General features: G+C 58.3%; 9 protein-coding genes across 9 annotated transcripts; 5 read left to right on the forward strand and 4 right to left on the reverse strand.

Moving 5' to 3' along the window:
* The first annotated feature begins 795 nt into the window (after positions 1-795).
* GGS23DRAFT_559738 (uncharacterized protein) lies at positions 796-2,274 on the forward strand. The gene is made up of 2 exons (XM_051515838.1): positions 796-1,483; positions 1,559-2,274. The coding sequence occupies exons 1-2, from the start codon at positions 1,303-1,305 to the stop codon at positions 2,101-2,103; spliced, it is 726 nt and encodes a 241-aa protein (XP_051374259.1). The 5' UTR covers positions 796-1,302; the 3' UTR covers positions 2,104-2,274.
* An 868-nt stretch (positions 2,275-3,142) lies between these two features.
* GGS23DRAFT_604039 (para-aminobenzoate synthase) lies at positions 3,143-5,764 on the forward strand (the record flags this gene model as incomplete). The annotated part of the gene is made up of 2 exons (XM_051519553.1): positions 3,143-5,551; positions 5,618-5,764. 2 exons carry the CDS (start codon positions 3,143-3,145, stop codon positions 5,762-5,764), a joined length of 2,556 nt encoding a protein of 851 aa, XP_051374260.1.
* A 549-nt stretch (positions 5,765-6,313) lies between these two features.
* Positions 6,314-9,609, reverse strand: GGS23DRAFT_432764 (glycoside hydrolase family 63 protein). Its single transcript, XM_051513860.1, has 3 exons — positions 9,055-9,609; positions 7,007-8,973; positions 6,314-6,878 (listed from the first exon to the last, which is right to left on the reverse strand). The coding sequence occupies exons 1-3, from the start codon at positions 9,314-9,316 to the stop codon at positions 6,549-6,551; spliced, it is 2,559 nt and encodes an 852-aa protein (XP_051374261.1). The 5' UTR covers positions 9,317-9,609; the 3' UTR covers positions 6,314-6,548.
* A 364-nt stretch (positions 9,610-9,973) lies between these two features.
* GGS23DRAFT_432848 (uncharacterized protein) lies at positions 9,974-11,300 on the forward strand. Its single transcript, XM_051513862.1, has 2 exons — positions 9,974-10,540; positions 10,640-11,300. The coding sequence occupies exons 1-2, from the start codon at positions 10,117-10,119 to the stop codon at positions 11,164-11,166; spliced, it is 951 nt and encodes a 316-aa protein (XP_051374262.1). The 5' UTR covers positions 9,974-10,116; the 3' UTR covers positions 11,167-11,300.
* Positions 11,301-11,486: 186 nt separating this feature from the next.
* On the reverse strand, positions 11,487-13,348 carry GGS23DRAFT_432839 (aspartic peptidase domain-containing protein). The gene is made up of 3 exons (XM_051513861.1): positions 12,724-13,348; positions 12,334-12,658; positions 11,487-12,268 (listed from the first exon to the last, which is right to left on the reverse strand). Exons 1-3 carry the CDS (start codon positions 13,257-13,259, stop codon positions 11,807-11,809), a joined length of 1,323 nt encoding a protein of 440 aa, XP_051374263.1. The 5' UTR covers positions 13,260-13,348; the 3' UTR covers positions 11,487-11,806.
* Positions 13,349-14,245: 897 nt separating this feature from the next.
* Positions 14,246-16,229, forward strand: GGS23DRAFT_618643 (histone acetylation protein 2). Its single transcript, XM_051520954.1, has 3 exons — positions 14,246-14,672; positions 14,801-14,954; positions 15,147-16,229. The coding sequence occupies exons 1-3, from the start codon at positions 14,514-14,516 to the stop codon at positions 15,893-15,895; spliced, it is 1,062 nt and encodes a 353-aa protein (XP_051374264.1). The 5' UTR covers positions 14,246-14,513; the 3' UTR covers positions 15,896-16,229.
* Positions 16,230-16,370: 141 nt separating this feature from the next.
* On the reverse strand, positions 16,371-17,373 carry GGS23DRAFT_604041 (N-terminal nucleophile aminohydrolase; the record flags this gene model as incomplete). The annotated part of the gene is made up of 3 exons (XM_051519554.1): positions 16,371-17,039; positions 17,138-17,249; positions 17,336-17,373. The coding sequence occupies 3 exons, from the start codon at positions 17,371-17,373 to the stop codon at positions 16,371-16,373; spliced, it is 819 nt and encodes a 272-aa protein (XP_051374265.1).
* A 401-nt stretch (positions 17,374-17,774) lies between these two features.
* Positions 17,775-19,335, forward strand: GGS23DRAFT_559760 (vacuolar protein sorting 55-domain-containing protein). Its single transcript, XM_051515839.1, has 2 exons — positions 17,775-18,473; positions 18,600-19,335. Exons 1-2 carry the CDS (start codon positions 17,780-17,782, stop codon positions 18,731-18,733), a joined length of 828 nt encoding a protein of 275 aa, XP_051374266.1. The 5' UTR covers positions 17,775-17,779; the 3' UTR covers positions 18,734-19,335.
* Positions 19,336-19,868: 533 nt separating this feature from the next.
* GGS23DRAFT_432913 (GTPase-activating protein GYP7) lies at positions 19,869-22,709 on the reverse strand. The gene is made up of 3 exons (XM_051513863.1): positions 20,951-22,709; positions 20,312-20,893; positions 19,869-20,234 (listed from the first exon to the last, which is right to left on the reverse strand). The coding sequence occupies exons 1-3, from the start codon at positions 22,503-22,505 to the stop codon at positions 19,927-19,929; spliced, it is 2,445 nt and encodes an 814-aa protein (XP_051374267.1). The 5' UTR covers positions 22,506-22,709; the 3' UTR covers positions 19,869-19,926.
* Positions 22,710-22,859: the final 150 nt, after the last annotated feature.

Here is a 22,859-nt window from a genome sequence, read left to right on the forward strand (position 1 = left end):
GTTCCCCAGGTATACCTACGTAGGTACATCCACAGCAGCAGCGGGGTCGTCGGCGAATCCTAGACCGACCACGGCGCGGGATATGAGGACTTAATCGATTGCTAAGTTTAGATACCTACTACCGCTATACCCGCCTAACGTCCTGTCTTCTAGAAAGGTACCTTAGGTACCTACAGGTAGGTAGGTGGGTGTATGCATGCAGCCCCCCCAACCCCGTAGCCTCCATCCCAACGTACAGGTTAGGTCCCTACCCAGATACGTACCTACGGCACCGAACGGTTCAGGTCGGTGGTGACCTCTTCCTCCCTTTGGCGCGTGTAAGCGGGTATAAGCGCCGGCCAGGTCCCTCCCTGTCGACGTCCACCATCGTAGTAACAGTAACGTACGTACTAGATGTCTTCCTCGCTGCAATCTCACATCACCCAAGTCGACGATTGCAACCATGCCTCGGAATCGGCCAACCTAGCCGTGGCTGGCTGTATATGCCTAGCTGTGTAGACTCGGGTGCGATGCGTTGCCTAACGACAATCCCCATCCAGCAATTGGCCCTCTTCGCATCCGTCGTGACCCGTAACCGGGCACCTATGCACCTAGCACGTATGCCCTTACAGCTTACAGTCAGCTGGGCTCGATCGGCTGTCCCAAACAGGGAGGAAGAAGAAGAAGAAGAAGAGAGAAGGAAATAAGAAGCAGGAGGGAGGAAGAATGAGAAAACTAGGAGGGCACGGTCGCGCTGTAAAAGAGAAACGAAACATGCATTTCGAAAGAGAGAGACAGAGAGACACGCAGGACTACTTCATATCTACCGCCGTCCACCCACCCCTAAGTCCCACCCCGATCTCATCCGGCATGCTGCCTCCCGCCACAAGCATATACTCATAGGTAGTCCTCTCGTCTGCCTCTCCGTTGCCATTTCCAAGCATGTCCTAACAGGTTTCGCATACTGGCCGAAGTGACTCGTGCAATAACTCGACGCATTCCTCCTCTCTTCGCTCCCGACACGCCCCCGTTCACCGCTGTGCCAAGCTGGGGTGTCTGGTGAACAATAAATATCCGTCTTAGTGCCTGCCGTCTTGTCCGTTCTTCTAACCTTTTCCACCTGATGTCTAGTTTTTCTCGTCCTTCCTAGCTGTCTGAACCAGAGAAAGCCGCCGACGAAGCAACTCCCGCTGCTAAACTCCCCCCCCGTCGAACTACCGCCGGCTTCTTGCTGCTGCAGTGCGGGCTGACGCATTCACCCTTTTTTTGAGTTCCCTACCCATCCCTGTCCGATAGCCACTCGCCGACCGCGAGTCGCGCACGATGGCCCCCGACTTGACGTCGTCCGAAACCGGGACAAGCCTAGCCAACCCAGGCCCTAATGCGGCACCACGCCAGGCCAAGATCTGCGTCTACTGTGGTTCCTCGCCCGGGTATAACCCGGAGTACGTGGAAGCTGCCCGGAATTTAGGACGGCTCATGGCCGAGAACAACATCGCCCTAGGTGCGCTCACCCTCCGTCCCCGCTCCCAACCATGCAGGCAAACGTAACTGATACATCTGCTGCCCCTGCGTTCAGTGTACGGAGGTGGCACGGTAGGGTTGATGGGAGAGGTGGCCAAGACGATAGTAGCCATATCCGGCCCCGGTGCGGTCCACGGTATCATTCCCGAGGCGCTGGTTAAGTGGGAGCGGGACTCGACATACTCCGTAAAGAAGGACGCCAACGGCTACCACGTACCCGAGGAGGAGGTCTACGGCCGGACGACGGTGGTCAAGGATATGCACTCGCGGAAGAAGATGATGGCGAAAGAGGTGATCGAGGGCGGGCCCGGCAGCGGCTTTATCGCCCTCCCCGGCGGGTACGGCACGATGGAAGAGCTTCTCGAAACGGCCACTTGGAACCAATTGGGCATCCACGACAAGGGTGTTTGCTTGCTGAACACAAATGGCTTCTACGACGGCTTGACACAGTGGATCAAGACGGCCGTCGACGAAGGGTTTGTCAAGGCGGGCAACGCTGACATCCTCGTTACCGCCGACGACGCCGAGGGTGCTCTCAAGGCCCTGCGCGAATACAAGGTCTCGGATGCGCGGTACGGACTTGACTGGGGCAACGAGTAGAAGCGGTGCCCCGAAACCAGCCAACTTCTCACTCCAATATCACGCTCGCGGCGGGACATACTCATATACAATAGAGGCGGAAATAAAGGAAAAGGGAGGGGAAGCATATAGGCTGCATTCATAGACATTCCCGGCCTGGTTAAAATAAACATACCTCTCCGTTAATTACAACCTAGGATGGGCCTCTCATCTTTCCTTGTCAATTCTGTGCAACTGCATCTCAATCGGCATTGGAGGTCATGTTGCCGCTGAGAAATCCACGAGGGGACGTTGCCTTGGGAGACTCCGGAACTAACAACCTATCAGGTGCATTCGATGGCAACGAGCTGAGCGTCTATTCTATTGCATATGGGCGAGAATGTTTCATTGAGGCATCGCCACTTTCTAGAGAACGAGTTCGGGAAATTGAAGAAAAAGGCACAAGAAACCTCTCGAGACGGTTCATGGTAAGGAAACATACCTAAGTAAGCACCTACCTAGGTATCTATATAGAATAACTCAGGTGCTCCAAGAAAGAGAGCAGCAGACGGTGTAGGTACCTTTAGGTATCTTAGGTACATACGAGGTACCTGGGTATGCAACAATTCTAGGTAGACGGGTACCTACGGTAGGTTAGATAGAGGTACCTTAGGTACGTGTACACCCGTCTAGGAGGCACCTAGGTGCGTAGGTACGTACGCACCTATTACGACTATAATGGCGCATTTACAAGAGACGAGATCCATTCGAGAAAAGCCGACGTTAAACAGCTTCGATTGGTGTTATATATATTCGTTCCTCATCGTCGTGTGCTTGGGGGTACCCCAGTGGGACAGGATATTACATCAGCTACAAAAAATATATACCTCCCTCCCTCTCAACTCTCGCGCTCTCTCAACGGTGCAACTGATCTCATCCCATTAAAAAAATTCCTTCCGGGCTCATCCTTGACGACTGAGGTAAATACTTCTCCCAGCTGAATTTGGAATTCGGGCCGTCAGACTCAAGATCTCGCCATGTGCAACCAAATTAGAATCAGGACCCCGACACCACCGTAAACATGGGCTCTCCTAAAATCCTCTTCATCGACGCCTATGATTCGTTCAGTCACAACATTGTCTCTCTCCTGACCACGATTCTAGATGCCCATGTTGATATCCTGCCCATCGACCCGCCTTGGTTCCGTCCGGACGACCCTCTCCTCACACGCCAGTTGCCCAGCCTGTTACGCTGCTACGATGCCGTCGTGTGCGGCCCGGGGCCCGGGTCGCCGGATGTGGCTCGGGACGTTGGGCTCATGAGATACATATGGGACCTTGAGCCGGCAGACCTAGTCCCGGTTCTCGGGATATGCCTCGGTTTCCAGAGTCTTGTTGTGAGCTGTGGCGCTGTCGTGAAAAGGCTCGAGACCGGTCTCCACGGCATGATTCGAGAAATCGACCATGCGATAGGCCAGCCGGGCTTGGACGAGGGAAACATATTCCACGGCGTTCCGCCCTTCAAGGCCACCCTCTACCATAGCCTCCATGCTGATATCGGACAAGGCCACATATCCGCAGACGATTGGGTCGCGCATAAGTGGACGCCTCCTGCTCGCCTGCCGTACCTAGTTCCTTTGGCCTGGACATATGAGAATCGAGACGACCATGTTGAGCGCATTCTCATGGGCGTGAGGCACCGATCGAAACCATTCTGGGGCTTGCAATACCACCCAGAATCAGTCTGTACCGAGCTTACCGGCCACAAAGTCATCAAGAACTGGTTCCGGGCGGCTAGACAATGGAATCTTGTGAATCATCGCTTAAGGGACCCCGTTCCTACCTTGCTGGGTAGTATCACAAGACTGCCAAAACCTCGCGCGTACGGCATCGGCCCGGGTGTGCCCACGGGACGTGATCTTGACGGTTATTTCTCGTGGATAAACGGCAGCAGCGAGCTAGCCTCTTTTGCGATGGACTGTTGCTATGGTTCGAGGACCCTGGACCTCCCACTACATATCGAAGTTCCCGATATCGTTGAGATACTCCAAGGCGATAGGAGAGACATCATCATTCTCGATTCTGCAAGCGCGAAAGCTAACAGGATCGGAGCCGATGTACGAGGGCGGTACAGCATCCTCGCCCTAGACGTTGATGAAGGCATAAAGCTGGAATACAGGGTAGGAGATAGGCATTTGACTGCACGTTGCTCTCGCCCCGGGGGGTCCTCGCAAGAAGCCTGCGAGAAGATACCTCTAGGTTCTCAGCAGACGGCATGGCAAATGCTGGGCGAATTCTGGAGTAGACGCAGAGTTGCTGCCGGTGACGAGTTAAAGCCCTTTCTCGGTGGCTTTATGGGATTTACTACTTATGAGTTGGGCTTAGAAGGTATAGATGTCGAACTGCACGAGGAGAGGAGCCATAACAGGCCGGATCTCTGCTTCGCCTGGGTCACCAAGAGCATTGTTGTGGATCACACCCAGGGGATTTTACGCATTCAGTATCTATCGGATTTGCCATCGGAAGGGAAAGCCTGGTCGGACTCCGTCGCCCAGAAACTCTTAGCTTCGACTGTATGGTCAGATGGGCTTCGAGCAGATTTCAACAAGCGCGCACAGCTCAGCCAACTAACGCCGCCGACAACACCCAAAGGCTTATTTACGAGGCCACACATACAGGTACCGGATGCGGACGAGTACGAGTCCAAGGTTCAGCTGTGCCAAGACTTCATCGCGTCGGGAGACTCCTACGAGCTCTGCCTCACGGACCAGACGCACATCACGCGGCCACGCAGCCCGCCAAACATCTCCCACCTCGCGCCCCTAGAGCCAGACAAGCCGCCCCAGACGTCGTGGCAGTTATACCGGTCGCTGCGGTCGCGGCAACCGGCGCCGTTCGGCTCGTACGTGCGGCTCGGCGGCGCGACACTGATCAGCAGCTCGCCGGAGCGATTCCTCGAGTTCGCCGCAGACGGGCGGTGCTCGATGCGGCCGATGAAAGGTACGGTGCGGAAGTCGCTCGGCGGTGGCGCCGGAGGTGCCGCCACCCTCGCCGAAGCCGAGGCCATCCTGCACGTGCCCAAGGAGGAGGCGGAGAATCTGATGATCGTCGACCTCGTGCGCCACGACCTGCACGGCGTGTGCGGCGCCGGGCGCGTCGCCGTGCCCCAGCTCAACAAGGTCGAGGAGTACGCGAGCGTGTTCCAGATGATCAGCGTCGTCGAGGGGCGGCTGCCGGTTCTCGACGAACAGGGAGAAGACGGAGGGGAAGCGCAGGGACCCCCTCCGACGGGTCTCGACGTCCTCGCGGCGACCCTGCCCCCCGGCAGCATGACGGGCGCCCCGAAGAAGCGCAGCTGCGAGATCCTGCGCGGGATCGAGGGTCCCCGCCACGAACGCAGCCTGTACTCGGGCGTCGTCGGCTACATGGACGCCGCGGGGCGGGGCGACTGGAGCGTCACGATACGCAGCCTGTTCCGCTGGGACGACGAGGTGCCGCCGCCGCCGCCGCCGCCGGTAGTAGGGGAAGACGACCGGCGCTCGCACCAGCAACAACAGCCCCAGCCGCAGCCAAAACCATCGCTGGAGGTCTGGCACATCGGCGCCGGCGGCGCCGTCACCGCGCTGAGCACGCCCGAGGGCGAGCGCGACGAGATGTTTACGAAGCTCAAGGGTCCGCTGGGCGTGTTCGAAGATGGGGTGTAAGCGCGATGGCGCGCTGCCCGCCACACGGTATACGTACCTATATTTTCTCAGCAAACCCTTCGTGGAGATCGGTATATACTGGGAATCTTGTGCATTTGAGGACGGTCATGTACGACCGAGGCGGAACCGGGCTCCCCCCCGCCGATATACCTACAACACGCATCTGTGCATCTCGGCCAGCTATGCATTTCTTTTCCATCGGAACGGGGCAGGTGTTGTTGGGGTTGGCGCACACTCAACGGTGGCACATGGGAACTGGGCAGGTTTGCAGGGGCGGGGGAAAGGGGGGGAGGGGCAAGCGTACACCGGCTCATTCATCATGGAGCTGAGGCGCAGGATAGGCTAGGTTAAGTCGCTGTAGCATTGACAATACGGAGAATCGCTGTTTTACCGTCTGTCTTATCTTTTCCGTCTCGTCCTTCCCCTCGTCGCCCGCCTCATCGCATCCGCCGTACTCGACGTTAGCCGGGTCATCTCTTTTTGTTTTACAAAAAAAGAGAAAAGATACCCGGCGACCAGCACTGCGAGTAGCGCCATGCTGCCAGGCTTATAGTGGGTCTCAACCATTACCTGCTACTCCTGTTGTCTGCCCTCCCCCCTGTCCCTCTTCCCGGGAGTATCTCGGCACCTGGGTTACTCCGGTGACAACAATCAGCTCGTTATCTGCAGTGATTGAATTTAATAGGCTTACGTATCGACGGTAAGACATCAGTGGTATTGACTACCTACAGTCTAGCTCTATCTTAGATAGCCGGTCTCCTGATACTCCTCCCATCCGCATATCTCATAGCTCATCCCGGGCATGCTGCTCGCCCTCGGCTCCCTCCCTATCCTGCCCTTCCGCCTCCGGCTCCTCGTACGCCGCCGAGCCCTCGCCCGTGGTCTGCGGTATGAAGGAGCCCAGGTCATCGAAGGCCATGATCTTGACCACGAGGCTGGTCCAGCCGGTGAAGTGCTGGGTCCGCTGGCCGCGTCCCGTCTCCGGGTTGTACTGTTCCCAGGCGAAGCCCGTTTCTGCCCAGCTCTCGTACACAGTCTCGACGACGTTCCGGCGCAGCCGCACGTACAGGTCCTTGGCCCTAGCTGCCTGGGGACCGGGACGCAGGGCGTAGTTCTGTTGTCGGCGGGAGAGGCGCTTGTTAGTGGGCGACACTAAGGGAGCGGAAGGCAAAAGGCAGAGGAGGACGGGGAGAATAAACAGACACATTAAAAGGGGTATAATTAGTGTAGACGTAAACTTACTCGTAACTGCACGATGGCAAGGTAGTTCATGTTGATCCACACGGGGCTGCGCCAGTAGTTCTCGTCGGTGGCATAGAACTCGTCCTTCTTGCTCAGGCTGCGGATGCCGTGGGGGCTGAAGAGCTCCTCCTCGTCGCCAAGCAGGTCCAGCAGCCGGCCGAGCTTGGGGTCGTCGGGTTGCAGCAAGCCCAGCAGGAACGGAAACAGGGAGATGTAGCCCTTGTGGCAGACGAGAACGTGCTCCTCGAAGGCGTCGATGGTGGCGTCGCAGAAGCAGCCCGCAGCCTCGGACCAATGAAGGTCCACTAGGTTGTGCGCGATACCGTCGAACACTTTGTCGTACTCTTGTACGTCCTCAGGTAGGCCGACGAAGTCAGCGATCTTGGCTAACACTCGCGCCGACATGCCCATCCAGGATATGAGGTCCACGTGCAGCTCGCCGGGGTGCGGGGGCTGGGGCCGTGGGTAGTCGTCGAGACCGCTCGTTAAAATGTGCTGGACGGATCGGCCGCGCCAGCGGTAGGCTTCCTTCTTCGAGTACGCGTCCCGATCGTAGCTACTGATGTCTCCGAATTGGGTCTTCTTGAACCACAGGAATTGGCGTCGGAGGAGAGGATATAGGTTGCGTAGATACTCCACCCCCAGAGCGGGGTTGTCGACGTGAGCAGATTCGAGGACGGAGCCTTCAGAGAGGTGCTCTTTGCCGACGCGTTGAGTGCCGTTTGACTTCTGTAGCTTCTCGGCGAACGCTTCGAGGACCAAGTACAACGTCGGGGGGTTGGCGTAGTGCGGGTATTGCACCTGGAATTCCGGAGGGACTTTACTCCTGGCTTCGTCGCCGAGGATCTGCTCGCGGGCGATCCACCCGTCGTCGTCCATCAGGTTGTACCAACTCTTCACAATATCGAGGGTAAGGTCGATGTCCCAGTCGGCAATGGGAAGTAGGTGGAAACCCTCGTCCCACAGAAAGCCGCGCGGGAAGAAAGGCCGAGACGGAATACTAGTGAACAATTCATACGGCCCATCAAGCTGCTCCTGCTTTCGAGCACGAGCCTCAGCGGTCTCCTCCCAGAATCCTTCATTTTCCTCGTCATATTCAGGGGCATACGACCGATCGACCACCTGCTGTCCGTAGAAGTATCCGATGCCCCCCGCCAGGTTCGAGAGCATGCTTCGACCGAATTTTCGGTACTTGTCGGTATCGAATGGCGCTAGAGGGGCGAAAACGTCCGCGAAACGGTCTCCGAAAGAATCGGTGGTGGACTGGATTTCGCGGGTCAAATCTTCGCTCGTGGTGGCCTTGCCGGCAGACCCGCTCGAGAATAGGACGTCAAACTCGAAGGGCCCCTCGAATACCTTCTGGACGAAATGCGCATTCCCCGAGGCGGGTTTGTTCACGAGCTGGTAAACCTGCCAGGGAGGAGGTGCGTTCTCAGCTCCGTATTCCTGGATGACCTCATCGACGCCCGCCTTGAGCTGCTGAAACAATAGCTGCTTGGTCTGCCATAGATGCTCCAGGGGGGTAGTTAGCGACTTCACCGTCGTCTTTTCGGCGTCCCTCTTTGCGGATACAGCATGAGCACTAGTAGGATGCCCGCCTTTGCCTTTGGTAACGACTAGCGTGTAGTCGCCCAAGACTTCGGAGCGGCCGGTGAAAGTCACGTCGCCGTCGTATCCATTGTCGTCGCCGTCTCCGGACACGTCAAGCAGCTCGCCCAGGGCCTCGGACGCGACGTAGAATAGCACGGTAGTCTTGAGGTCGACAGGGGCGTCATCCCGAGGTACACCCTTGATGCGAGCTGCCCAACTACCGCCATGACCGCCGCCGGGAATCTTGACGAATTCGGTTGTGATGTCAATCTTATTTCCGGAATCATGAATAGACTGGACACCACCCCTCCTCGTGTCATACTCATCCCAGCCATAGCCGGCCATGCCCTCATTTTGCTCACAGGTGTAGCGGAAGCCTAGAGGCGCCCGGGTTAATAACACGGTTTGTGGCTGCTAGGGGGGTAGATGAGATAGAGTGTGGTGTCTATACAACGTACCATTCTGAACGTCGACGTAGTTGTCCACTTTGGCCCATAGGAGGGCGGTGGTCAAGCTCAGCGGTATTCGCGGCCGGATACCGAAGTACAGGTTGGGGCGATAGGGGCCCCATAGAAGACTCTGGTTGTTCAAGCGACCGATCTCGCCATTGATCAGGCCTTCGGCGGGGGCATCCTGAGCCTCGCAGACCGAGGGGCCAACGAAGAAGGAAAGGGAAAGGAATGACAGCAGAGCTGTCAGTTGGCTCGAGAGTAGCACCATCACGACATTGAGAAGGACGGATGGCGATGTACTTCCGCCCTCGGGTATTTTTTCTGCTGGTTATTCCCCCCTTTCCCCTGTAGAGCGGTTGAGGTGGGCAGCGTAGGTATGCCTAAGCAATGGGACGTCGAGGTGGGGGACAGTGTGCGTGGTAGGAGAAAGAGGTGCGTTGTGAGTGAGTGAGCGACAGCTCAGGTGTAGAGCTGGAAAGGTGCCCGTTTGATATGTCCCTATGTGGTTAAGCGGTACAAGGCAAAGCTCTAGAGAGCTCGATGTGAACACGGTTTTGCTCCCGGCGGCGTCAATCCGGAGAGCTTCAAGAGGTCTAATTGGCTGGGCTTGACGTCAGATACCCCGGTTAATGCCATACTGACATAGCTCCCCGTGGGCTTATGTAATCACACCCTTGTATGAAATTTGATACCTCAGGTACATGGAGGCGATGTACCTGCTTTAGCGCCGTGGTACCTTGGGTACCTAAGTAGATATGTACCTAGATGTAGTTGATTTCAGAGCACCCCGCTGCTATATTAGGTGCCAAGGGTACATTCTTCTGTACATACAAGGGTACTAAGGCAAACTGCCTGACCCCGTTTAGTGCCTCTCGCGGTTAAATCAGGTCCGCAGCATGGATTGGGTCTAAACTCTGCCTTCTGAATTCCCACACCCACATCGCCATATATCGGTGCTTCTCGCCCACCAGCCTCCTCTCTATACACCCCCAACTCTCCGGGATCTTTCCACCTACCTATTCTACCTGCTCGTCAATCTCTTGTACGACAGCGTCCAGACCAACTAGCATGGCCGACCAACCTCGTCGGGCCCGCAATCGCCCTGACAGCAAGCAGATGTGGGATGAGTCCGATCGCCGCAACCGTCACGGCGCAAATCCCCCTGCTGCGCGCGACAGCGGTAAGGGTAAGAAAAACGAGCGTGAACGCGACCGCGACCGCGACGCCGGCCGCGATCGAGACTGGGAGAGGGACCGAGGGGAGGGCCAGCGCGAGCGAAATGGTCGCTATCGATCGAGGTCCAGATCGCCCCGCAGGGATCGAGATCGCCATGACGGACGTCGCGACCGCAGGGATCGCGACAGGCCGCGGGATAGCGAGAGGGCGCGGCCCCCCAGGGGGGATGACCGCCCACGTGGGAAGGGGAGGGATGTCGCGCGTCGAGACGACGAACGCGAGAACCGGCCGAGGCAACGCGATGACGAGGCCAGAGGTACGCATGATGTTAACCCCCCGACAATGAGAATAGTATCCAGGCGCACTGCGGTATGCCAGATCTTCACGTGGCTAACCGTGTGTATAACAGGTCCAGGACGTGACCCAAGTCCCCGGCGCTCCGCCTCGCCAGCCCGAAGCCCCCCCCGGAAATTCGACCGTAGCACGCACAACGACTCGCCACTCCCGACCCGGCCCCGACCCAGTGGCAGCAGTGGAACAGGCGCGGCCGGTGGAGGTGCGTCTCTCTCATTCAAAGTCGGAAAGCACGACAACGAAAGAAAAGGAGACGATCAAGGAAGAGGGAGGGGAGGGTCGTCGGATAACACCGAAGATGACAGGAGAAGGAGAAGAAGGAGTGGCGACGGCGACGACGACGACGACATGCTAGGCGGTGATGCCATGGATGAGGATGAGGATGGCAACGAGGACGATGTAATAGTGGAGGACGACGGGCTGAGCGCCATGCAAGCCATGATGGGTTTTGGTGGCTTCGGCACGACGAAGGGCACCCACATCCTGGGGAACAACGCCGGCGCCGTGCGCAAGGAGAAGAAGACCGAGTACCGGCAGTACATGAATCGCGTCGGTGGCTTCAACCGGCCGCTAAGTCCGACGCGATAGCCACTTTTCACATCGTGCTTATACCTTCCTCAAAGGCGGGCGTCGCGTCAGGGTCTCATGGTGGGTGTCGTCAAAAGAGCAGGGAATGCGAATTCAAGTCCCACTAGGAACTGAGGTCGGGCACCCTTGTTGTTCGTAATGTCGTTGATAACATTTAGCTCAAGAGTACGTCGTTAACCTTGCAAATTGATAAAGCTCAATGATTTATTAACCCCTTAGGTCCGGTTGATTCGGGCATTCTGCGTGTTCTTGAATTCGAACTCGTCCATGCCCCTCCCCCGGCGATAGTACTGGCCCGGCACCCTACTTCGCGGCGAAATCTCAGTAGGAAGACACCTGGTGGTAGCATCTGTATAACCGGTGCTCGGGTCGGCTTGCCTCGCCTTGATAGGAGCCGATTTCCATTACACAACTAGGATTGCCGGTATACATATAAGACTGCTTGGCGATCGAGCATACTCTATATATTAATAGCCTTCTCAACACTCCCAACCGATATCCAAACGCTCGCATTTGCATCATATCGTACGACGAGGTGTCAACCCGGGCCTAAGTACATCGAAGCTTTCTTCACCCCCTATTCTTCCCGTTTCCAACCCCGAATCATCCGCTAGCGGCAGCCCCGGGGCCTAGGTCGCGCCTAATCGAGGCGCTGGGCGAACTTGAGTTCCATCTTGTCAGATACGTCGAACACGGCGACGATCTCTTGCATGAAGGTGTCGCCGAGGATGTAGGAGCCGGACTGGCCGGCGCCGATGCCGGAGAGGCAGATGTTGGTGCCGGGGATCGCGGTCTCGGGGAGGATCATGCTGCTGGGATGAGTGCGGATGGGCCGACCGCCGATGACGATGTCGAGGACGGGCGGCACGGCGTCGCACGCTACGCTCCAGATCATGCTATCCTCCTGCTGCCCGGGGGGCGAGTACGCGCGGTTGATGGCGGCGGCGACCTGGCGCGGGAACAGGTTAATCGTCGTGCCCGAGTCGACGAGTATGTTGGGCAGGTTCGTGGCCGTCTGCTTCACCGTCTTGCTGCTCCACGACATCGAGTCGATCTTGATGTCGTAGTAGAAATAGTCGGTCTTCCCGCTATACGTGGTTCGCTGGCGCGTTGAGCGAGTATCAGTGTCGCCAAAAACGGCTTCGGGGCGAGGGAGTTAGGACAAACCTTCTGGATCGGCACGGCAGTGTATTCGCCCGTCTTGACGGGCGGCACGCCGCCGAAGGCGATAAAGGACCGGTTCTCATCTCGCGACATGGCAAAGCTGACGACAGGGTCGGCAACCTTGCTTTTCCCCATCGTCTCGATGAGGGGGGAATAGTTGACTAGGTTATCGATGCTGTCGTTCCTGGGATCGTTGCCTGTGAAGGACGCGGTGAGGCCACGCAAGCCGAGGCCGAGGATGCCACTCGAGATGCCGTCACCGCCAAACGCGGCCACGTTGACGAGGGCAAACTGCTGCTTCGGGACGGTGACGTTGGCCACGGTGATGCTGGACACCGTGTCAGTCAAATCTACCCGCACGGAGGATGGGCGAGTGAAGGAGTAGGTGCGTACTTCGCAAATCCCATAGGCCCGTTCAAGTATTCGCCGCTCATGTACGAGATATTCAGGTTCTGGCTGTCGATCCTGCCGTCGGGAAACTCTCCCCTGAATAGGGGACCGAACCCGCACTCCTCTTGAGGTACCTCGATACCATAGGAGGGGTCCAGACACTTGAATCCTTCCGAGATGACCCAAGTGTCGCTGCTCCCAGTATCGGGGATCATGTAATACGCCTCGGCTCCGACGCCGACTTTCATGATGTACTCGACTTGGTTCATCTCGGCCCTGAGCTTGTCTACGCCTTCTGGCTCGTCGTCCCCAATATCATTCATCAATGCGTAGTTCCTTCGGTTCTGCCGGAGGACATCGAGGGTCCGGGAGAGGCCAGGCGGCCGACGGATCCTCGGAAGCGCATGGAAGTTGTCGGTAATAGTTAGGCCAGCTTCGGCGGCAAAGTTGCGGGCCTCTAGCATATGGTCGACCGGGGCAGCAGCCCCAGCCCCGAGGGCCAGGCTGCCCACGAGGGCTTTCAATACGAGTCTAGCCATGGAACGCAGGAAAGAGAAGTTGGGCTTAAACGACTGAAGGTACGAGAGCCCGATACAACGACCAGCTTAGAAAGGAAGTTCCCCAGGCCAGGCGACGGCGGGAAATTGAAGCCGGGACCCCTATTTGTATGCATCTCTCCCACGTCCCCTGTGATGCTCCATTGGGAACCAATCTACGATGAAGGTGCCGGGTGAGCGTGGGGGACACGGCAAGTATATTGAGCCAAGAGAGGAAGAAAGCAGGCTATATACGAATGCTACCTGTCGAGGTGTCGGGGCCTACGAAGCTCGCATCGGAGACCCGGGTTGCGATGGGAATAACGGAGGGTCACAGCCGTGGACAAGGCCTATACCTACGGCCGTAGGACGTGAGGGCCGTGGCTCGTAAACTCGTAAGCTTCCGTGGGCTTTGGCGCAGATAAGGACGAGGAGCTGGGGCAGAAAAGCAGGTCGTGCGGCGTCGCATTAGGGGGATGAGCGATCTCGAGTATATTAGGCAATATAGGGGGGAGCGGCGGTTGGTGGGGAGAAAGGAGACGACGGGATGGTGTTAAGGTCCCGTACGAAATATGATAGGTGAGATATACCCACGCCTACGATAGATAGAGAATACGCAAGCCGTCTTGATAATGACGTTAGTATCATAACGCAGTCTGTATCTGGTCGTGACAAGATTTGCATGTCGCGATAGGGGTGAATGCTGTTGCCGGAGGAAAACAGTGTTGGGGGCATCCAACCTACGTATAGGCCACGATTAATAGAACGATATTTAGATAGGTAGGTGAGCACTTAACCGATCTGTATCGTTCTAGGTACTGTTAGGTATACGCCTAGGGGAAGTTAGGTACCGAGAGTAATCTGCGTACTCGTCAAATACCCTTGGCACCGGCCTTAGGTAGGTTCCGTAGCAGTGGAGCCCGCTATAAGCCGCCCGCTATGGCCCCCTAAATCGGACCGCGGGGCCGGCTAACTCCAGCGCGCGTCCGGTAAAGCCTACCGACCATCCATCAATTTTCAGCGAGTCGGCAGGTCGACCACCAGTCTCTAGTCCGACATAGACTCGCACTCCCTTTTCGTGGTCTGCCTAGCCTACCCCCTTAGTATTCTCGAATGCGATAAGCCCACCTGCCTACCTACCTATACCTAGGCCTCGCCACGCACACCCTCTGCCCGTAGCGTCACATCGGCCGGCCGGTAGACCTCCACGCCCGTTGTTACAGGCGCCCCCTGGTTTCCACGCCGAGGCGTCGAGAGATGCCCTCTTCGACGCAGTCGCATGCGCGATCGCATGCGCTGCTGCTCCTGCAGAAGCTTCTCAACCTGCGCGACAACGCCAGCCCGCTGACGCTGGTCCTCGACACCCTCGAGCAGAGCGCCAAGCCCGTGGTCCGGGAGTTTCTGAGCAGAGCCAAGGTCGGTTGCCGGGTCGGCCTCGCATTTACCCCTACGCGCCCCTCTTCTCTCGTCTCCGTCTTTCTCGCAAAGTGCTGCTCTGGGCGTGTGAAGGGCGGCGTGTGCTGACGAACAAACAACCCGGGCAGATCTCCAAGAGCAAGACGATATTCGTCTCCTTCGGCACGCTGCGGAAGCCCGCCGACGTCGACGTCTTCGTCAAGGCGTGGGGCAAGCCCCCCGAGGCCCTCCGCGCCGAGATCGCCTCCCACTACCCGTCCGCTGCGGCCGGGCACGCTTACAGTAAGTCACGCCGTCCACCACCCGTCCTCGCCCTCGTCTCGTCTCGTCTCCGTAGGAGCCCCCAACCCCCCGGAGACAACCACAGGGACAGCCATCCCGCCCGAAACAGCCTCTCCTACTCCCCACAACATATCCCCAATAATCCCTACCTGCCTCTCTGCACACACACTCACTACTCCCCCCCCTAAACAGAAGTCCTCGTCGTCCTCGAGGCCCTCAACCCCCTAGCCTCCGCCGCCGGCGCCCGCCTACCCCTCTTCCTCTCGAGCCTCGTCGCCCCGGGCGTCTCCCTCGTCGGCGTGTACCACGAGGACCTGCCGCTCGACCCGCCCTCCCCTGCCTCCACCACCCCCCACTCCTTCAACGAGTACGCGCCGCCGCCTCTCGCCGTCCTCGCGCACCTCGCCACGGCGATCCTGCGCGCGCGCAGCCTCGCGCACGCCGCCGCGCGGCGCCGCGCGCGCGACCGCAGCCGGCCCGAGCCGCGCTGGGGTCTCGACGAGGGCCGGGAGGGCGTGCTGGTCGGGCTCGCCGGCGGCGACGGCGCCGGCGCCGGCCTCGTCCTGGAGATGGAGCTGCGGCGGCGCAGCGGGCGGTCGGTCGCCGAGGTCTTCGTGCTGGCGCCGCGGGGGGGCGCCGCCGCGACGGCTCCGGCAACGTCGCAGCTGTACCTGCTCTCGGAGCACCCGGCGTTCCGGGGCCCGGAGCAGGACGGCGATTCCGGCGGGGAGGACTTGCGAGCGGCGGAGGCCGAGGCCGGCGCGGGGACCATGGGCACCACGTTCGACCTCGGGCTCACCGAGAAGCAGCGCCGCGACCGCGAGGGCGTCGTGCTGCCCTACTTCGACGCGCAGCGCGACGTCGGCGCCGGCGAGGGCGGCCGCATCCTGTACGATATGGGCCGCGAGGACGACTTCGACGACGAGGAGGACGAGATATGATGCCGCCCGGTAAGGTTGGACGGGGAGTTGAGGCGAGGAGTGAAATAAAGGAATTAAGAAAATAGAGAGGAAAGAAACGTCATGTCACTTGTATTCTCGATCTTCTCTCGGCTTGAACACGTTTCTTTTCTGGTCTTGAGACTCCGTAACATCAGCCATCAACCAGGATCAATGCCGAGAAACTGTTGATCCATGGTTTCTTTCTTCCTTTTCCCTCACACGTTCGGCTTGTCGTCATCGTCTATTATTACATCTAGAATTGGCGCTGCAGCTTCCGTCCGCAGGCACCGCGCCACCTTGCCGAATCCCCTATGCCCGAGCAGAGCTGCAAGTTCACAGTAGGTGTTTTACGGGATAGGCCCTCTCGAGGTACATAACGAGGGGCACCTATTTTGTTTTAAAGAGTTTCATTCCATCTGTCCATCCCCCCCATCCATGCCCCTAAAAAGCCATTTCCTCATCGATTCAGTTTGTCTCAGTCATCTACCTGCATCCCGTCCCCGCCGTCCGCGGGCTCGGCGGTCTCGCCCTCGGCGGCGGCCTCGGCGTCGTCGGCGACGCTGTTGATCCACTCCTTGACCTCGGGCCCGTCGTGGACCTTGAAGAACTCGAGGCCCTTGGCGGGGGTCAGGCCGGGGGCGCGGAGGCCGACGACGCCGACGCTCGTGTTCTCGAGGGTGAGCTCGCGGTCCTGGACGAGGGTCTCCTTGAGGGCGCGGAGGCCGTGGCGGACGAGCTCGTCGCGGCCGCAGGCGGGGAACTTGTCCAGGTTCTTCTCGAGGTAGGTGCGGGCCATCTGGGAGCGGGCGCCGATGGCGCAGGCGAGCATCTCCTGGGTCATGCCGCTCGGCTGGAACTCGAACAGGTGGGGGCCCGTGTCGTCGACGCCGGCGACGAGCAGCCCCACGCCGTACGGCCGCTTGCCGTAGTGCTGCGTGTTGCGCTGCGCCTTCTCGCCGATCAGCGAGACGAGCGTGTCGAGCGGCATCGCCCGGTCGTACGTCAGCCGCTGCGACAGGCACTGCTGCTTCATGAAGTTGGACAGCACGCGGGCGTCGGAGGTCAGCCCGGCGATAGCGAGGCCTACGTGCTCGTCCACGGCGAATAGCTTTTTCTGGTACGACGAGAGCTCTTCTGCATTTCGCTATCCGAGGGGCCGAATTGTAACGTAACCATTAGCTCCTGCGGTTCAAATCCCCCCCCCCAGGCGGCGGCCGGGTCCCCTCGTCGTCTAATTCGTACCTTGATAGCAACTAGTACTGCGTGCGTCTTGCTCACCAGGCCCACCACTACTGAGCCTTGCTTCACAGCTTCGGCGGCATATTCGACCTGGAAGATTCTCCCTTGCGGAGAGCTGCGAGGCCGCAGTTAGCAGCTGCGGGTGGGTATACCAGGGTTGGGTGGTAGCAAGTAGGCATGGTATCCGTCGACGGAGCTTACAATGTAACGGAATCGTTGTCGTAGTTGTTTCTGAACATGGTGCCGCTCGCGTGAGGTCAGACTCTAGATGTAGCTCGTACTGGTATGAGGGATCACCCGTCGTAGTGGGCGGACGGGTTGGAGAGAGGGTATTCGCAGGGGCGGAAGTGGGAGATGTTCGAGTTGAGAAGGGCCTGGCGGGATGGTGAAGACGATAGCAACTTCGCAAGGCAGCTCTAGAGCTTCGTCGCACCTCCTCTTTGGGACTAGTCCGCCGTCTGTGGGCGATTTGAGCCCCTCCTGAGAGGTACCTATGTACCGTATTACCTAATCTGGGTACATATGCGATGTACCTACTTTTTTATGCACCCGCCACAATGTGATCATTCAAGTGTGGCGCGAGCTTCGTGCCAATGTCCCCGACAGGACAGGGTACCCATGTACCTGGGATACGGGTAGACCGGTATGCGAAGGACGGCTGACGACTTGCCTTCAACTCTCGAGACTACGCTATCGCCGAACGACCGACAGCGACCAGCCCTCGACCACCCTCGACCAGACCGCGAATTTCATCTCTGGCAGATTAATTCCATCCGAAATCCGGAACACGCATCCGATACCAGCACATTTGCCACTGAGCCGGCTACAGGACCGGGTAGGCTGTGCGACCCTCGACGACGACGCGCATCAGCTAAACGCCTCCGCTACGACCCTCGCCCATTCCTCCCCCCTTCGCCTCCCCCCCCAGCCGAATCGAGTCTCTGCCCGACCTGCCCTTGGCCCTCCGGGAGAAGCGCCCTCGAACACCAGGTCGCCGCCGCCGCCGCCGCCGCCGCCAACCAAGACGATAAACCCAAACCATCAAACCCGGAAAACGATAAGGAGATAAATAAGACGCCCGCTACGATGGCGACCGCGGGGCTCAAGACCATCATCGCGCTGTCGTTCGTGCTCGCCGTCGGCTTCCTGCTCGTGATCCTGTCGTGCGCGCTGTACGGCGAGTACTACCCGCTGCTCGTCGTCGGCACGTACGTGCTCGCGCCCGTGCCGAACTGGGTCGCGGGCCGCTGCGCGAACCCGGACGACTTCGAGAGCGCCGGCACCGGCGTCCTCGACCTCGGCCGCTTCTGCACCGGCTTCCTCGTCGTCATGGGCATCGGTGCGTTTCCCCCCCCCCCCTCCTCTCTCTCTCTCTCTCTCTCTCTTCTGCTCCCACTTCTCGGCGCGAGCCCAGCGGTAAACCTCGCGCACACGTAACTAACTAACCGTCCCTCCGCGCGCGCAGCCCTCCCCGCCGTCCTCGCCCACTCTGGCCTGATCTGCGTCGCCGCCATGGCCATGTCCATCATCGGCGGCCTGCTGATCTACGGGACCGTCATCTCCTTCGGCATGTTCTTCCAGGAGGAGCAGGAGTTCTAGCCGCGAGAGAACCCCCCCCCCCCAGGGTCTCTCCCTCCTCGTCTCCTCCACCTGTTTGCAAGGGACAAGGGGAAGAAAAGAGAAGAAGGAAATCTCTCTCTCGCCTACGGCATTCACACATCATCTATCTACTTAATAATCGCGCGGACGCGCTGTTCCTGAACCTCGCTCGTCGCCGAGCAGCAGAGAAGGGGAGGGCGGAAGATGCCTCGGGAGCTAGTTAGGGGGAGGACCAATATCTGCGGCCAGAGACGAGGCGTGGACGAGGGACGGAGACTGAGATAGGGGGAGCGGAGAGCGACCGGCGGGAACGGCAGAGGAGACAGGTAGCCAACGTGTGCGAAAGGGCGCGGGGGGGAGAAGGGAAGGGAAGGGAAGAGGGGAGAGGCAAGCAGGCGAGATCGGTTACGTTGTTATTATCGTCGTCCCATGTAATACCATCTACAACACCGCGCGCGCACGCATGAAACCTACGCATCACACCCTCATGTAGGTAGATCGTGTGCCATGTGACTTTTTTCAAATGGAGTGGGGGCAGGACGCACACAGAGAGAGCGAGCGAGCCAGAGAATAATACACATGAGGTTTTTTATCCTACGAGCGCCTATAGCGAACACCGGCACTCGGCCGCGAACGAGCGAGATGGCTTTTCTTTTCATGCCTCTTCGTCACGCCAGCCGTCCCCCCTCATCTCCCTGCACGCCTTATTGCGGCCAGTAAGCCCTACTTGGGACACGGTAGTAATATTGCTTCTCGTCTCTTGCAATAGCATGAATCCATCGAGTGAAAACCATCCCCTAGATGCCCTTTTCTACCCTCGTAAAAAGACAATCCTACGCCTTCGTCCTTGCAATCCCTCCCGACCCCCCGAAACGCCCAGTTAAGTCTCGGAATCTTGTTACTGTGCTTGACATTAAGTCCCTTCTCCCCCTCCGTTACCCCTCCTCTCTCTACACACTTGCACAAACCTCCACGCGCTGTGACCTGACCCCGGGGTTTCTTCTCTCCTTCATCCTCCTCCTCCTATTCGCAACAGGTGTTTTTGGGGTTTGTTTAAAATTAGAAGGGCGAAAATAAGATACAGCTCCCATAAGATGTCCAATTTTTCCCATGATGGCTCCGGTCTAAAAGACGATGCAACCGCCATTCACTTTATGTATGTACTTAGCTAAAGCACTTACTCAAACCATCACCTAGGTAGCGCCAGGGGTGACGGGATCGCCTTTTCTCCTCTTGGGTAGCACCTCTACATCCCTACTAAGCAGCTTTCGCAGCTCGGGGGTGATCGTCCTTTGCTGTTGTTCGCCTGGCGGCTTTGCGTTAGCGACCTCCGGCCGGCTTGACGACGCTGAATTCGGTGGCGGTGCATCCCTGAGAACCCTTGGCCCCGGGAAGTTCTGCTTCTTGTCTATAGTGTCGATCAGTCGGTGGAAGCGGCGGAATAAGACTTCCGCGCGCATTAATGTTGACTCAAGGTCCATCGTGTTCGACAGTTCGTTAACTACATTCCACCTCCGTTAGTAACCTGAACTTCCCATCTTGAAGAAATCAGAGCTGGGATTTTCGCAAATGACTTACTATACTTGAGAACCTCATCGAACTGTCGTAGGTGCTTCATGATCACATCTCGGTGCTTCTCCAGGATTGCGAGAGCGACGAACAGGTGGAAGCTACTGGTCAGGTAGTCCGTCCATAGTACCTCCCACAGGTGAAGGACGTCCATCCACTCGAACTCGCGCTTATACCAGACTAGCAGCATGCGGAAGAAGAAGAAGAAATTGGTGCTCTCGGCAGACGCGAGATGGGCGTATAGTTTAGGATCCATGAAGAGGACTAGATGTTCAAGGGTGAGGAGTTGGTTTCGCATGCCAGACTGGTCGCGCAGGAAATTGCGTTCCATGCGGTCCATGTAATGCTTGAAACCCCAGAAGGCGACCGCATCGTCCTGCATAACGGCATAGACGGGTGCGAGAAGGTCCGACATGCCCTGGACGTAGCCAAGGTCCCCGTTGTACTCGTTGTAGGTAAGCAGCATGTCCTTCATCTGCTCCATGTGGACGTTGGTGCCGACCGAAGCAAATGGCGAGTCGGGGTCGGGGTGCGGGATGTCTTCCCCCGCGAATATCGGGACCGTGCGGTCGGTTCGATGAACATCCTTCTCTGAGTTTCCGGTCAGTATAGAGACATTGGTGATATAATATATAGAGGGAGACTTACCGATCCTGGCTTTCTGCTCGCGCCACCACTCGCCATCCTCGCCTTGACCGCCGTTGTCCACCAGCCGTTCCCACCAGGAAGCCTTGAGCTTGACATACTCGTCTCTCAAGGACGCAATCTGCGCTCTACGCTCCTCGCTCGTGCTGTACCAATCATGCACACCGAGCAAGAACAGCCAGGCCTCTTTGCGAACACCGTCTTCCGGGTCGAGGCCGCCATGGAAGATACGCTCCTTGACTTCGTCGATTGTCATCGTAAGGCGCCCGGTTCGGGGGTCGAAGAAGGTGTTCCACTCCTTCAGGGTCACCGTTCTCCTCCTTTCCTGGAGGGATAGGGAGCTCGTCTCTAGCAACTCGAATTCCCCGACATCGGTATCCTCGAGCTCCATAACATCGCGAGCGGTCCATATTCTTCGGCTTCGGTCCCTCTCACTCTGTTCGGCTATCCCCATAGCCCATCGTGCTAGGTAGATCCTAGCACTATCGAATTCCTCCTGCAGCGTCTGCACCTCGGGGTTTATCATCAACCTCCGTACCTGAGGCGGGACCCTGGGATTGTCGATTATGTCCAGGGCCGTCCTACGGGTGAAGGTCGTGACTTTGCTGAATTTCTCGAGGAGGTTCCACCCGGTCTCCTTGACAAACTTCATGACGGGATCCATGCCGGCATCGTTACGGCCGCTAGGGCCCGCCGACGAAGGGCCGGTAGGACGGCGGGTGGTGATGCCTTGAGAGCTGTCCCGCCGCCCGATCTGGGAAGGCGTACTGGAAGTCAATTTACCGCCGAAGGCCTCGCTGTCTTCCTTAGTCGGCTCTACCAGATAAATGTTCGGCTCGGCCCCGCTCCTTTCGATGTGGGTATAGCGTTTCAGCCAGCGGAGAACTTCGTCTCCCCCCCAGAACATTTGCCCATCTTCACCGAAAGGGTCGAAGCTTTCCCTAGCTCGCTTCTTCTTCTGCAGTATAGTCGACTGGCATTCACTATCGTGAAAGAACAAAGCGGGGAAGCTGTCCCCGGCTCTGGTGTTGATGACGAGAGATCCAAACCACCACCCTAAACTCGGAGGGCGAACCAGCAAGGAGTATATGGCGCTGACCGGGATAGCAAAGGCGTAGTGGCCGATAGACCCTTCGTGGGTAGTGACGGTGGGGGGAGGGGGCACGAGGTAGCTCTGTTTCGGTGGAGATTCGGCATCGGTCAGGTCTACCTTGACGTAGATGCTGGCAGCCTCGCCGAGGGCGGAATCGGGCAACCAGGCAAGCAGGAGGTCAGATGATGCCGGAGGGTTCGACGACATGGAGGAGGAGGATGTCGGTCGCTCGCCACGGTGACCCTTTTGCTGTAGCAGCGCGATGTAGCCGCATATATTGTCCTTGGCGGACGGCGTGGGATGGACGTAAACCTTGCTCTTCGAAAACAGCAGCTTCACACCTCGACCGGTTTCGGTGTGAGTGATGGTATCGTACTCGCCCTCCTCATCGTCGCTCATGGCATAAAAGCTGCCTGTCGGCGAGCTGGGCCGGGCCGGCTCGCCGCGCAGGGGCTCGGATGTCATTGTCGGCAGGGGGGAGAGATGGCTGCTTGGCCGGACGGAGACGTCGGATCCGGTTACTTGATGACACGGAGGCTGTACGGTGGGGTGCGGAGCGAATTCGAGGCCGGAGAAATGGAGTGCTCTCGCTAAGCTACAGGGAGGAGACGTAGCGCGCGAATATGCGAGGAGGGCGGCAGTAAGACGAAGGAAGGGCACGGGACGGAGGGCACGGGAGTATGGAGGCGTGATGAAGCTGAAGTTGAGAACAGAGGCTAGACGGTCGATAAGTGAGAGGTACCTAGGCAGTAATAAAAGGGACTACCTGCACTGCACAACGTAATGGCAGTTGGGAGGCGACTTGGAATTTGCAGAGGA

Source organism: Durotheca rogersii (genome assembly GCF_024521655.1).
Source record: "Durotheca rogersii strain YMJ 92031201 chromosome Unknown GGS23scaffold_5, whole genome shotgun sequence".
Taxonomy (NCBI): domain Eukaryota; kingdom Fungi; phylum Ascomycota; class Sordariomycetes; order Xylariales; family Xylariaceae; genus Durotheca; species Durotheca rogersii.

Excerpts from the sequence above, each read along its gene's own strand:
- GGS23DRAFT_559738 (XM_051515838.1), top strand. The coding sequence starts at position 1,303 with ATGGCCCCCGACTTGACGTCGTCCGAAACCGGGACAAGCCTAGCCAAC. Across the intron at positions 1,484-1,558 it reads CGAGAACAACATCGCCCTAG|TGTACGGAGGTGGCACGGTA; the intron begins GTGCGCTCACCC and ends CCCTGCGTTCAG.
- GGS23DRAFT_432764 (XM_051513860.1), bottom strand. The coding sequence starts at position 9,316 with ATGGTGCTACTCTCGAGCCAACTGACAGCTCTGCTGTCATTCCTTTCC. Across the intron at positions 8,974-9,054 it reads CTACGTCGACGTTCAGAATG|GCTTCCGCTACACCTGTGAG; the intron begins GTACGTTGTATA and ends GGGCGCCTCTAG. Across the intron at positions 6,879-7,006 it reads TTGCCATCGTGCAGTTACGA|AACTACGCCCTGCGTCCCGG; the intron begins GTAAGTTTACGT and ends CGCCGACAACAG.
- GGS23DRAFT_432848 (XM_051513862.1), top strand. The coding sequence starts at position 10,117 with ATGGCCGACCAACCTCGTCGGGCCCGCAATCGCCCTGACAGCAAGCAG. Across the intron at positions 10,541-10,639 it reads ACGCGATGACGAGGCCAGAG|GACGTGACCCAAGTCCCCGG; the intron begins GTACGCATGATG and ends TAACAGGTCCAG.
- GGS23DRAFT_432839 (XM_051513861.1), bottom strand. The coding sequence starts at position 13,259 with ATGGCTAGACTCGTATTGAAAGCCCTCGTGGGCAGCCTGGCCCTCGGG. Across the intron at positions 12,659-12,723 it reads GGGCCTATGGGATTTGCGAA|CATCACCGTGGCCAACGTCA; the intron begins GTACGCACCTAC and ends CACGGTGTCCAG. Across the intron at positions 12,269-12,333 it reads CTGCCGTGCCGATCCAGAAG|CGAACCACGTATAGCGGGAA; the intron begins GTTTGTCCTAAC and ends TCAACGCGCCAG.
- GGS23DRAFT_618643 (XM_051520954.1), top strand. The coding sequence starts at position 14,514 with ATGCCCTCTTCGACGCAGTCGCATGCGCGATCGCATGCGCTGCTGCTC. Across the intron at positions 14,673-14,800 it reads AGTTTCTGAGCAGAGCCAAG|ATCTCCAAGAGCAAGACGAT; the intron begins GTCGGTTGCCGG and ends CAACCCGGGCAG. Across the intron at positions 14,955-15,146 it reads TGCGGCCGGGCACGCTTACA|AAGTCCTCGTCGTCCTCGAG; the intron begins GTAAGTCACGCC and ends CCCCCTAAACAG.
- GGS23DRAFT_559760 (XM_051515839.1), top strand. The coding sequence starts at position 17,780 with ATGCGAAGGACGGCTGACGACTTGCCTTCAACTCTCGAGACTACGCTA. Across the intron at positions 18,474-18,599 it reads CCTCGTCGTCATGGGCATCG|CCCTCCCCGCCGTCCTCGCC; the intron begins GTGCGTTTCCCC and ends CCGCGCGCGCAG.
- GGS23DRAFT_432913 (XM_051513863.1), bottom strand. The coding sequence starts at position 22,505 with ATGACATCCGAGCCCCTGCGCGGCGAGCCGGCCCGGCCCAGCTCGCCG. Across the intron at positions 20,894-20,950 it reads CGAGCAGAAAGCCAGGATCG|AGAAGGATGTTCATCGAACC; the intron begins GTAAGTCTCCCT and ends CCGGAAACTCAG. Across the intron at positions 20,235-20,311 it reads CGATGAGGTTCTCAAGTATA|TTAACGAACTGTCGAACACG; the intron begins GTAAGTCATTTG and ends GGTGGAATGTAG.